Below are 13,151 nucleotides of genomic sequence, written 5' to 3'. Positions count from 1 at the left end.
TGTTTGATATATTACATGAACCTCAGTTTCACACTGAAAATATCGTAGTTTTTACGAAGTTCGATTTTCTTTTACTTGTAGCAACAGAGTCTACTTCAACGAGTAACAAGTTTTAATTGATTCGTTGTAGAGGCCGTAGACTCAATAACAAATATGAGATGTAATAAACATGATAGATATTAAACTTCCGGAATCACGTACACAACTTTTCTGACATAATACTGAGCCAAGTTTCAAGGTTAGAAATGAAATTCATTTTGAAATGGAAAGACAATGTGAAGATTTTACTTTAAATACTTAGCTGGGCGTTAGCTCTTATTTATATTCCCCAATTTCATTTCACAAAAGCGGGCAGGAATTAAATTAATTTTTTTTTTCTCAAAAGTATCAAATAACATAAATAACGTAATGACAATAATCATTCACACTGGTTTTTTTTTTTTTTTTTTTTAGCTTTGATCAAACTCACTTTTAAAACACCGTCTTACTGTCGAGTTGTGGCTGAAAAGAGACTGGTTAATTGTTCTTTCTTGAATTGCATTCAGAGCTCAATGGAAGAAATCATTTTCTTTTTTCTCGGATTTCTGTTTCTTTATTTTATAGCAAAAACGTTATTTATCTCAGCTTGGGTAAGTTCTTAGCATGTAAAAGTCTGGCCAATCCAAGTCTCAATGTTCATGGAAAACGTTTTTATACTAAAGTGTATTTAATTTCAATATAAATAGACTAAGTATAGTTTTTAGTATAAATCTGCTAACGTTCTATCACGAATGCCGTTCTCTTATTGACTACCCTACTTTCTACTCTTTCTGTTTGTTTGTTTTATTCTTGCCATTTATAAATATATTTACAAAATATCAATCTATAAGGCAAGGAAGCCCAGGGAAGCCAATTGCTTGTTGTGGTGTTGTGGATAGTGAGTGGCAAAGCCGTGTGCGCTTGTTAACAAAATGACGGCCGCTTCTCTACGTTTTCAAAATGTCTGCGAAGAGAGCTTAGATATATTTTTGAACGACTTGTAGATTTATACTAAAACAATTACACTATGAGCTCGAGATTTCTATGGCTCAGCTTCTTTATGTCGTGACGTGAAAAGAGGGCGACTTCCCGCTGTGTAGGAAGCCAGTAACACACTAATTAAATGAAACACAAGGTTGATTAAGATAAGGACGGTTGAGACTTGTTATAGGGAATTTTCGCAGTTAATTAAGGTTCGCCCTGAATGCGTTAGGTCGCGTTTTTGTAATTAGAGAGTAGTCTCTTGGACCGAGCCCTCCGCAGTGCCCAGTAATCGCGCGGTTTGTTTCAGCTGATGAGAGATTTCCTGAAGGAGTCTGGACTGATCATCTACAGTCTTCTGGAGACGTCTGATCTGGCCTCGTTGCTTGGCAAGCTCAATGGACATCTCGTTGTTTCTCTCTTCGTCTTCTTCGCCTCCGTCATCGCTACTTTCATCGGTTACAATATTTTTTGTTGGAAACAGCTTAAGTTGTATTCGGCGCATGCTGTCAAAGAAACAAATGATTTTAAACTTTAAAAAAAAAAAAAAACATGAAGTAACCTACAACATACCGTGAATCCACCGAGTTAACGGAGTTTGTGATTTGTCTGTTGTATCTTCACAGTTGAACAAAGTTGAAAGTTGAAATTAAATTGCGTGTATATTACCAACAATTTATCAACTGATTTTTCTCGTGCATTTTAATTCGGAGAAAATAAGCACTCGTAAGTTTTCAAAGGGCACAAATTGACGGTCTTTAGAAAATTTACTTCTACTTATTGATACCAATTTGCACTCGAAATCATTTGATTACTTATAAAAATGTTGCCATTTTCAGGTGTAAAGATATCTTAAGGGTTGCCTTCGAAGAAATACTGAAAAACGCTGTCATGTTCGTTTCAACGTGGTATCTTTTAGGGGTCAAATAAACCCCTAACCAAGCCCAGATTGCTACGTTCACTATGGCGGTATATCTGAGTTTCCCTGCCCTTGTGGTTGTTGGAGAGGCTTGAGTGCTTTCATGAGCCTACATATATACTTACAACATCAAATAGTTCTTTTGGTGTGGTTTCACTACCAATTCTGATTTCTGGAAATGCCTCCTCAACCAAAGTGGGAACCGCTGATCAATATCAGCCACAAATTCAACCTGCATGGCTAGTCTCCTTAAGTTGGCGTTGCGCTGAATGCTATCAATATCTCCAACCGCCAAACCCACCTACGAAAAATAATAATGAAATATTTGACAACGTTGTTATTTAAGAAAAATGTTTTTTATTGGCCCTATTCTCATTGCGAAAATGTTCAGAAAACTCGCCCACGCGCAATGCTAACACATCGCCCCGATTAAAACTTTTAATTTTATACCCTCAAGTCTCGAGGGGTGTCACTTGGCTACTTATACGCATGCGCATTTAAGTTGGTTTTCGATAGTGCAGACGGATATAAACAAAATAGGCAAAATAGGGAGGAAACGTTCCCCACAATTGACTAGTCAGTTAATCTGATCTAGTCAAAATTTTCAATTTAAAATTTTCATAGTTAGCAGGGGCCGCCAGTAATGTAGTTCAAAGTTGGTGTTTATACATGTGCGTGCGGTCAATCTAAGGGAAGAAATTAAGCACTTGCCGATAATTATTGGTTCTGATTTGGAATACTCAAACATACAGTACCACCAGATTCTTGGAATCTTTTTATAAGCTTATTGGTAGCGGAAAAATCCGGTGCAGAGTCAGCGTAAAGAAGGTTTTTTTACAACGAGTCAAATAGTCTAACGAGCGACCATGGCATGATACGGTCAACTACGTACTAGTTATACAACGATTTCAAGTGCTATACCATGGAATGTCCCGTTATTTCTCGGTATGCACAAGAAAATACAAGTGACAAGTAAAATATTCCATGGTATACCACGAGAGAGCGTTGAATAACTATTATATACCATGCCATAGAAAATACAGTGACTAACACAGTTAATGCGACGTACGCGCAGCGCACGATGAGAAGGTTGGGTGTAATACCGTCGAATACACAACGGCTTTGCTGTATTCTGCATGATTGGTTGTATTTTAAATGCCATGGTATAAAAACTTATATCTAACACTCACCAACAGATTCATGAGTATAACGGAAACCATCACACAGAACAAGCAGATGATAGCCGCAGAGAACCCTGGGATAGGAGCAAGAGGGGCCCCAGTCTCCTCGTTGTTCTGGTCCTTGGCCTCGACTATGATGGAGCCGTAGTCAATCTCGCCTATCATCATTATAAATGTCTTGAAAAAAGACCACGGCAGACTGCTGAAAAAAGACTGAGTAGGAGAGAAAAAGCATCTGTCAGTGCATATCACGTTGTGAGATTATACGAGAGTAGCTTGAGGAAGAAGCGGTTTTCGATATTCTCTTTTCAGTAAAACACGTGTAAAAGTGTCTAAACTGGTCTCCGTCTTTATCGCACGAGCGATACCCAACTCTAGAAACTCATTCGCGCAAGAGTTTCTTGGATGAGGTAGGTGTCAGCAAGATTGATCGAAATGACGGTAGCGATTAGTTTGTCACGACAATTTAAATTTTTTTTCTACTTTTGCTTGTTACATGATTAATCAAGACTTTGCTTCGATTCTAAGCTTACTATAATTTCACCAGTAATAATATTTAAGAAATAATCATGTAATGGCTTTGCAGTGCGTCATAAATTTCAATTGGTGCATTTCTTTGCGGTCTTTGCCTTTCATCGTAAAACAGCAACGTAAGACTGAATGATCAAATTCTGAGTACTTCTGGAAAACGTAAACCACGACCGGCGGTTAATTCTACAAATTTCTCTGCCGCATTTTAATAACACTGTCTGAGATATTCAGTACGGAGAGAGCTCTACCAATGATAGAAAAACTGTCTTACTCTAGATTATCACGAAATTCGTAGGCTAAATTTAATCGACGTTTCCTTCGTCGTTGCCAGCGTGAATACTTTAACACCCTACTTTGCAAACGAATTTCCGGGCTTTATATTTTATTGTCTTTAAGATTCACTTACCTGTTCTTTAAGTAGCAGAAAAAAGGCCAAGGAGAAGGCAAATATCATCGGAATAAATATGTTTAGCACTCTAAACAGGGTTTTAGTTACTTCAATGAACATCAAAATGTAGATGCCAAAGTACGTGAAACGTCGCAGGAACAAAATCAGATTCGTATAGGACAGCAAAATCACTGTCGTTGCAAGGGGCCACAACGCCATTGTCTTCCGAAAAATGTTCTCTCCCTTCAAGTAAGGCGCGACGTAGCACAGTGCAGTGAGGTAACAACACCATTCTGTGTAATTCGTGAAGTGAGTAAAATATCTCCACTTTTGAACTGTAATTTGGTACAGTTCTTTGATCATGTGAATGCAGATGAAGATCACGATCAAAATAGGGGTTCCAGTTGAAAACTTGGTTCTGAAGTTGAAGATTTTGTCGTCTTCCTCCGTGGCGTTTGACGCGCCGGGAGTTAACAAACGCTGCTTGACTCTTTCTGTCACCGCGAATACAGTCAGCAGGATAACAAACGAGATGTATGTCAGAAAGTTTAACCAGAACAAAGGCTTGCCTAAGGTTGACCACTTCCAATGAAGGAGAGCTTGAGACAATGGGTGCGTTAGAAGTCTTTCCCGCTCACATTCGACCATAGTAGCTGGACCGAAGAAGCGTTCCCGTTGGCCCGGATCTCCGTCTTCTTTACCCTGGTTTACAAGAAGACTGAAGTCAAAGGTTACGGAATACTCAGGGTCACCCCTTGGATGATCTGAGCGAGTCACGCATCTATCCATAACAAGCTCGGCAAGTCTAGGCATACTCTGGATCAGGTTTTTCATTGGATTTGCTCCCCTGTCCACTGTGTACTGAAGAATGTTCATCCATCTGAAATAGCGACAGAAAAATGTTGGTTAGTGATGCTATAGTAATCAGTCGTTCTTCAAGATGCTGTCCACACCACGCCGGAGAAATTTGAAAACGGCGTTTCCTCTGAAAACGCATCAGATGTTTTCCGTCCACACTACGCCGGAGAAATTTGAAAACGCAACAATAATCTGCCATTTTTGATTCGTGTTTGAGAAAACCTCGTACAGGGAAATCACATGATTATCGTGACGTCAACGTTCTCGAAAAACTCCATTTTCAAAATGTTTTCGTCATCACCGAAACGCAAAGACGGCGTTTTCAAATTCCTCCGCTTAGAAGGGCCTTTTCGAGAAGCTCCGTTTTCGTGACGGATTAGTGTGGACGGTACGCCTAACCGTAGAAATAAAGCTGCGTTTTCAAATTTCTCGGGCGTAGTGTAAACGGGGCCTAACGTTCTACCTTAACAGTAAAAAAATTTCCCTTTGCAAGTGGCTCTCCGCACATGTACCTACATAAGATTGCGTTCAAGACAACCGAGTAAACTTACTTGTCGTTCTTGATAAGAACCTCGGCGACCTTTTCCTTGCCAAACTCAATAGCTACATCCAAACACGTCAACCTCTTCTTATTACGTACTTTAATGTCACCACCACGTGATAGAATAAGCTCTACAATGCCCTCGTGACCGTATTTCGCAGCCACGTGAAGGGCAGTGTTGCCTTCTTGATCAGCTGCTTCCATCAGGCGCATGGAGTGATTCACGAGCAAAATCTCAGCAGTGCTGATGCATCCGCCAGCCGCACAATGGTGCAGTGCTGTCCAGCGGTTACTGTCTCGAATAATGGGGTTCGCACCCATGCTCAATAGTAAAATACACGTTTTCCTGTCGACAGAAGAAAGACAATGATAAGCCTAAATGAACTTGCACGTGCAATGTAAACTTAACGAAAGTGAATTTAGAGGCGTTGGGCAAATTTGAATTTAGTGAATTCCCACGAACAAGTGATGCAAACTGAAGCAAAGCAAATTGCTCGTTTGACGTAAGCATGCACAAATAAAGTTTGAAACGGTTTCAACTAATTTGTCGAAAGCTACCTGAAATTTCTTGGGTTTTGTTTTACCATGTACTATTTAACAAATATTCAACGAGCGCGCGTTGGATATGAGATGGTGTAACAATCTCATATCCAACAAGCGTGAGTGGAATAACTGTTTTATTAAAAACGCCCTAAAATAGAGAAATTAAACTCCACTAACATAAGACTAAAAACGCCCTAGAAATTCATGCGTACGCTTATTGTTTTAATGTGAATAACCTACTCGTAATCCGCTAATAACGAAAGCATTTTCAATCTGCTGTATATAAAGAGGTCGGGCTGACCAACGGGAAGACGCCGCGCCGACTGAACAAAGGAAAGTCTTTACTCCTTCAATGGTGGCGGGGGAGGGGGGTGGAGTTACTAGATAATTATCTCTACCAAGACACTCTACATTCCTCGCGAGAAGAGAGCTGAGAAAAATAAGACCCTGAGATGCAGTGCACATTTTCTTGTCATTCTAGCAACACACCTGTGGCTTTCACGTGCTGCCAGGTGAAGAGGAGTGAGCCCGCGTTCATCTCTGTCATTAACATGCCCAGGTTCAGAAACACAGAGCTGCTCTACACAGGTCACGTGACCGTTTTCTGCAGCGGCATGCAGTGGGGACCTGCCAAACACATCTTTGGGAGCCACAATGCACATCTTCTCCAGCAGTAGTTGAAGAATCTGATGGAAAAGTTTATGAACAAAGTTAACAACTTAATTCACTAAACAGCTTAGAATATGAATTATCTTCACTGAGCGCAAACGAGGTTTTAATTAAGAAATAGAAAACATGTACCGTGTTTCTATCGAGTTATAAAAACACGAGTGGAAGTTTGGGGGAACGAGAAATGCTGTGGAAACACGAGCCGCCCACAGCTTTTTCGAGTTCTCCCAAACTTTCACGAGTGTTTCTATAACTCGATAGAAACACGGAGAACATGTTCTCTATTTCTTTTAGAAAACACCGCGGCGAAAAAAAGGAAAACAACTTGTTAACTTTAATTATCAAAATGTAAATTCTCCTTACTCGCGCCATCATTACATCGACAGCTCGTGCTAGTTCCGTGTTTCCATCGAGTTATAGAAACACGATTTTTAACCAATCAGCACGCGTATTTTCTTAGTACTGTTTTCTAATTAATATTAGTACTCTTAAGGAATGGTTGTGTTACTGCGAAGACATCCGAGCCATGCACACGTGACAGTATTTATAACTTTTTTCGGTGACTATTGAATGAGGGCTCGTCATGTTAACAAACGTATTCAGTGTGTTTTACACTGTAAAATCGCCAATCTTGTACATTATACGGAGAGTCCTCATTCTTTAGTCACCAAAAATGTTCATAATTAGAGAGTGTGCTTACTCCAGTTGTAAATTAACGCAATGACGTGATGCTTTGCATAACTACAACATGTTGCAATCAAGTGGTAATTCCATTTGTCAGATGTTAGGCGTTAAGGCCAAACCTCAGAAGCTTACCTTTAATTTCTGTGGTTAACTGACCCAACCCGTTTACAAAAAAGTAATTGCAAGGGTACCTTAATGCAAATGGAACTTCAGCTTTACCTTAAGACTTCCTAAACTTGCAGCATAATGCAGTGGGGTTCGTAAATCCTTGTCTGTCTCATTTATTAATTGTCCTTGTTCCCGATTGAGGAGCATGCGCAAAGTTTCCAACCGCTCGTGCATCACTGCAAGGTGTATACAAGTCCTGCGAGAAGCGTCACGTGACTTCATTTCAGCTCCAGACTCCAGGAGCAGCTCAGCAGTTTTCGTCCTGCCTCGTTTCACTGCCAAATTGAACGCAGTACGATTCTCGTTGTCCTTGGCTTCGATGTCCGCTCCATTATTTAGCAAATATTTCACTGTATCTACACGGTCGAACTCCGCGGCTCTGAAGATGAAAAATAATTGATTTGTTTCTGATAAATTCACTTGACTAAACTGCAAGTTTGATGAATAAGCAGGTTCTCCTAGACCACAGTAGTCGTTCTTGTCCTTCTTCGTGTGAGGAACAAAACCAAAAAAACAAAAAAACAAACAAAAAAAAAGAGCCGGAAGAAAGTTGGGGAAAAAAGGTGCGAGCGGCTTGCGCCCCAACAGTTTACAGGGAGGGTCTGGATGGAGGAACTGAAAATCTCAATTACCAGCTTAATTTTTGCCCGCGTCTTAGCTATCAGCTTAAAAAGTTTCAGCTATTTTCCTAGCTACAGAATCTTACTTCAAGTCTGTGAAGCCTGTTTTCACAACGACACAAGCACAAGGCTAGTAAGGACGCCCACAACACAAGCACGTAGGCATGCGCAGAATGGATTGCCTTATTTTTGGTTCCATACCATACTCCTAAGTAAAGCAAGATGGAGGATAATGCTTATGCCTTTGCTTACAGCAGCTCGTTCTCACTTGACATAAGCATAAACAAGAGCGCAAGACGAACACAAACGTTTGTTCTGCTTATGCTTGTGCTTTCACTTGTGTTGTGCGCGTCCTCATTCCCGCGTTAGTTTTTTTATGCTTGTGTTGTGCGCGTCCTCACTGCCGTCACGGTTATTCTTATGCTTGTGTTTGTCCTCATGTCCTAGTGAAAACCAGGCTTTAAACTCCATCGACACCCCTCAACACAGCCCATTCTTTTCTGCTCGTTTCTGTTCTCTTCTGAGTTAATAAACAAATAGCTACAAAAATAAATCGACATTCCGAAGACAGTAGGGTAGGACCGATTTCGCAATAGACTGGAATTGAACTTCAACAGAGTCGACGTTAAAAGTCTTATTTAAAGTCACTTGACCATCTTTAGGAGAGTTCCCGCAGGAACGAGAACAAATATATATCTCACAAATATATTAGTAAGATTCTGTCACCTTAGAAGTGGAGTCCTCTGCAGCTCGTCCCTGCAATCAACTGGTGCACCGTGAGACATCAGCAACTCAACCACGTCCACGTGTCCGTAGGCAGCCGCAAGATGCAAGGGCGTGTGTCGGCCACAGTGTGTCTTCCCATCCACCAAGTCAGTTCCCTGGCTCAGCAGAAGCTCTGCAATTTCCTTGTAACCTTTATGACATGCCAAATGGAGGGCGGTGTTTTCTTCAAAATCGGGAGCGTCGATGAAGTATGAGGCATTCTCGAATTCAAGGGATGCTGCAACGACACGAAGAAGCAAAGATACTTTAGTGAAGCTGAGGGAAGAGCTTGATGTGACCTACACTACTACGCGCCTGTACATGGCATCTTATCAGCGTTTCTTATTGGATGTCGGAATTAACAACTATAGAGAGTGCAGAGGAATCTAGAAAATACCCTTCTTGAACCAACCTTCCTTGATTAAAAGCTGTACGACATCTTTGTTTCCGTGCAAGGCAGCCAGATGCAACGGGCTTTTCTCTTCCACGGTCCGCGCGCGAATATCTGCTCTGTGCTCCAAGAACAATCCGCACAGCTCGAGACTGCCGTGCGCGCAAGCCAAATGGAACGGTGTCATACCACTGTTATCTGGACAGTTAACAGATGATAGACTATTACTGAGCATAAGCGTGGACGTTTCTACACAGCCGTGACGAGCTGCGAAATGAAGCGGCGTGGCACCGTCAGCGTCTTTCAATGACGGGTCTGCGTTGTACTCCATCAGTGTTTTTACAGCCTCAGAACTGTTGTAGCTGAAAGAAGAAAAGTAATGCAGTAAATCAATGTTATCAACGAAACCTCGATTGGGAATCAGTTGCTTTGTCATTTCTTTCGGGTATTACTAAAAACTGGATCATTGGATAATGCAATTCAAAAGTATTCATTGGCTTAACCATCATGGTATATGAGCCATGATACCATGCTCTACAAAAATTTGGTAAGCGTATGCGTACATTTTGCGGGGGTTTTTGTTATTATGTTTGTTTTCTATATTTTGAGGCGTTTTAATTATTCCACTCATGCTTGAGATGATTATAGCCATCTCGGCACAACGTGCCTCATTGGCTATCGAGGTACCCACCATCTCATATCCAGCGCGCGCTCGCGGAAAAATTGTTAAATAAATCGTCGATCAGTGAGCAATCAGAAAGTAATTGATATATCGTAGGGCGCAAATTTTTCAGCCATGGATTTGTCATTGATTCCATTAATTAGACACTGATGTCACTGATCATTGATATCGTTGATTACTCATCGGTACAATGTTGTGGTTATAATACGCATCAATAACTTCTACAAGAGAAGAACCGTTCAGGACACGCACTAACATTTACAACAGGAAAGTTAGCGATTTAAAAGAACAGATACTATAAATTCGTACACGTTGTGCAGCATAACAAAAGAAGAACAAAAGAGGAGTAATCGACATGTTTTTAAAAGTTGAAATTAACTAGGAATTTCAATGCGACAGTGAGTGCTTTTGTTGAAAGTAATGGTAACATATGAAGAGTAGGTCCCGTTCGTTCTCCGTTCCTTTTTTTCCCGTTCCACGTTCCCGATCTTCCGTTTTCCTAATCCTATTGCGTTTTCCTCTCCCCTCCTTTCTTGCCCAATCCTTTCTCGTACCCCGTTCCAAGGTTTTACTATTATCCCTCCACAAATGACAAACAATAAGTGATTCCCCTCCCCCACCCTGTCCCACCCCGTCCCCGAAGTGCTTTGACAAACGGTAGACCCCTCAAAAATAGCTTTTGCCGTTCACGGGAAAAAGGAACAAAGGGGATAAGACTAAGTCATAAGTCATAAGCAAGACTCGAGAAATTAACATATTTTAAAATGAGCTTAGCTTGGTTGTTTCATTTTATTGATTGAATTTTCTGTACGGAGGTCAAACGAGATAATTACGCTTCTTGTTGAAATGTCTGGACTCGTTGCGAAATTAACTTTCTTGAAGGTCAGCATGGAGGTGCTAGAATCTCAACTATCAGTAAAATTTACGGCAATTTCTCAGCTCAGCCCAATTCTCCGCTTCACTAAAACACACCAGACCCTCTTCCCTGTATGTTTATTATCGCGGAACTGACGGGAATCACTGATTGGTCAGTTCTAACTGAAAGTACACGTGTGCGAAAAGTACATGTTTCAAGTTTCATACGTTTGCGACTAAAGCTGAAAAGAAATATCAAAAATACCAGGCTACATTCGCTTGCAAGTAAAACAGAATAAGGCTCGAAAGTACTGAATACTTTCAAGGCTCGAAAGTATTCTAGTTCACAGTTAGCAGTTATCAAAAATGTACAAGTTCGTGCAATTGTTACTTCGGGTTGCCCTTTCAAGACGAACCCTCGAACAACAGTCCTTTGCTGACGGCGTGTGTTTGTAGCACAGACGAGCGTCTCACAAAGTACGTTTCATATGTAAACTGATTCTCAGATCACTTACTTGATGGCAAATGTATGGTGACTGCAGGTTAGCACCCGTTTTTTGAACGTCAATTTGATTGGTTTTTCATAGAAGCCTTAATCTGATTATTAGTGTGACAGACGTACTTCACTCACTGATTCAGTCAGAGACCGATTCAGTAGCTCTCACTAGCTAGCCGATCTCGACATCTAAGCTATTTTTTATTTTTTTTATTTATTTATTTATTTTTTTTGGAAAACAACAGCTTAAAAATTGAAGAACTAGCGTAAATGAGTGATGAAAAAAAAAATTTTTTTAGGAAAACCTGCATTGTGTTAGTAATGGACAAAAGTTGAACGCAGGCAATTTCATTGCTCTTTACCTTTGATTGTCAATAACAGAAGCATTTTCGTCAAGGCCAGTAAGAATATAATTTGTGGGAAAAGTGATTTTGCAAGACTTCGCTAAAATTTAAAACGCCAAGCGTTAGTTGTATTATTGAACCGCCAAGTGATCAGTTTTCCAGTGTCAACCATTTGCCAGCTCAAAACAAATGTTTTACTGTGTTGTCGATATCTCGGCGAGAGTTGACAATGAACCTTTTGCGTATAAAAACAAACATCATTCCTATTAGCATTTGCTTTCATGTTAACCTGTCTAAACAGGTCCGTTGAAAACGAAAATCAATTAGCATTTATCACGGTCAATTGGGTTTATATTAGATGCCAAGGTCGTATTTTGTTTGGCGCTAAAATCATTCTAACAGAGTTTTTGATATGAAATTATCCGATAAGGGTCAAAGGACTTACCGAACGGCAACGTGTAACGGCGTGAGAAGTTGCTGGCCTTGGCAGTTGATATCCGCTTTGTTATCCAAGAGCATAATCACCACTTCATTTTGATTGGAACTAGCAGCGTGATGCAATGCTGTCAGACCACTGCTGTCCACAGTGTTTACATCTTCCATCTGAGAATACTGCCTTACCAATGCTACATTGTTCTCACGGATAGCTTGTGGAAGGTTTAGCGCGGAAATGCCACTAGTGTTCAAGTTAGCGAAAGGCGAGTGGAGCTCGAAGGTTTCGAAACCGAACTCTCGATTCACCGATATTCCTGGACTGCCTTGTGATGACCGACGATGCTGTTGCTCGAGAAGCAACTGACTGTCGTTGTGGTCGATGCCGTTTTCCTTTCTCTGTAGTTTTGCCATCGTGGACGCCGCCAGAAGAAAGAAAAACTATTCGCCCGATTATAGAACAGCGAGCGCGATACAGTGTCAACGTATGATCCAGGCAGACAGGTACATGACGTGTATTTGGCCACAAAGGATTTGCACATAATATGCATAACAATGACTGCGGTGTTTGTGAACGTTCAATAATAGACCAATTTCGATATACTAAAATTCAGCCTAACACAATAGACCTCAGCACGAGGCTCCGGGGAATAAACCCCACAAACTCTGTAGTTATTCCCCAGAACCTCTTACTGGGGTCTATTGTTTTAGGCTGAATTTTAATACATCGAAATTGGTCTATTAATATGAAAACACTCACTGATAAACGTGAGAGATGTACATGTAATAGGCCACGTTCAATATATCAATGTTCTAACATGGCTCCGAAGCTTTCCGGTCAAAATTGTAAATTTTCAAGTTTCTTTTGTCTCTCAATTCCCAAAAGAGACTTGGAAACAAAGAAAACAACACCAATAGACCAATTTCGATATATCAAAATTCAGTCTAAAACAATAGACCTCAATACGAAGCTCTGGGGAATAACTACAGAGTTTGTGGGGTTTATTCCCCAGAGCCTCGTGCTAAGGTCTATTATGTTAGGCTGAATTTTAATATATCGAAATTGGTCAATTATAGAAGTTTGT

General features: G+C 40.6%; 1 protein-coding gene across 1 annotated transcript in view; it reads right to left on the bottom strand.

Annotated features, from left to right (window-relative positions):
* Positions 1-12,719, bottom strand: part of LOC145462654 (transient receptor potential cation channel subfamily A member 1-like) — a 12,965-nt gene extending 246 nt beyond the window's left edge. Inside the window, exons 1-10 of the mRNA XM_081446234.1 lie at positions 12,080-12,719; positions 9,279-9,619; positions 8,828-9,104; positions 7,533-7,860; positions 6,450-6,646; positions 5,428-5,763; positions 4,037-4,898; positions 3,109-3,312; positions 2,044-2,219; positions 1-1,505 (exon numbers count right to left, since the gene is read on the bottom strand). The exon at positions 1-1,505 is cut by the window's left edge and continues 246 nt beyond it. Of these exons, the coding sequence (XP_081302360.1) occupies positions 1,247-1,505; positions 2,044-2,219; positions 3,109-3,312; positions 4,037-4,898; positions 5,428-5,763; positions 6,450-6,646; positions 7,533-7,860; positions 8,828-9,104; positions 9,279-9,619; positions 12,080-12,480 (3,381 nt within the window). The 5' untranslated portion in view covers positions 12,481-12,719 and the 3' untranslated portion in view covers positions 1-1,246. The remainder of the gene's footprint in view (positions 1,506-2,043; positions 2,220-3,108; positions 3,313-4,036; positions 4,899-5,427; positions 5,764-6,449; positions 6,647-7,532; positions 7,861-8,827; positions 9,105-9,278; positions 9,620-12,079) is intronic.
* Between the last annotated feature and the right edge of the window lie 432 nt (positions 12,720-13,151).

Source organism: Orbicella franksi, chromosome 12, assembly GCF_964199315.1.
Source record: "Orbicella franksi chromosome 12, jaOrbFran1.1, whole genome shotgun sequence".
NCBI classification, from domain to species: Eukaryota; Metazoa; Cnidaria; class Anthozoa; order Scleractinia; family Merulinidae; genus Orbicella; species Orbicella franksi.
The sequence above is the reverse complement of the archived record's forward strand: the minus strand, read 5'-3'. Positions and strand labels throughout refer to the sequence as shown.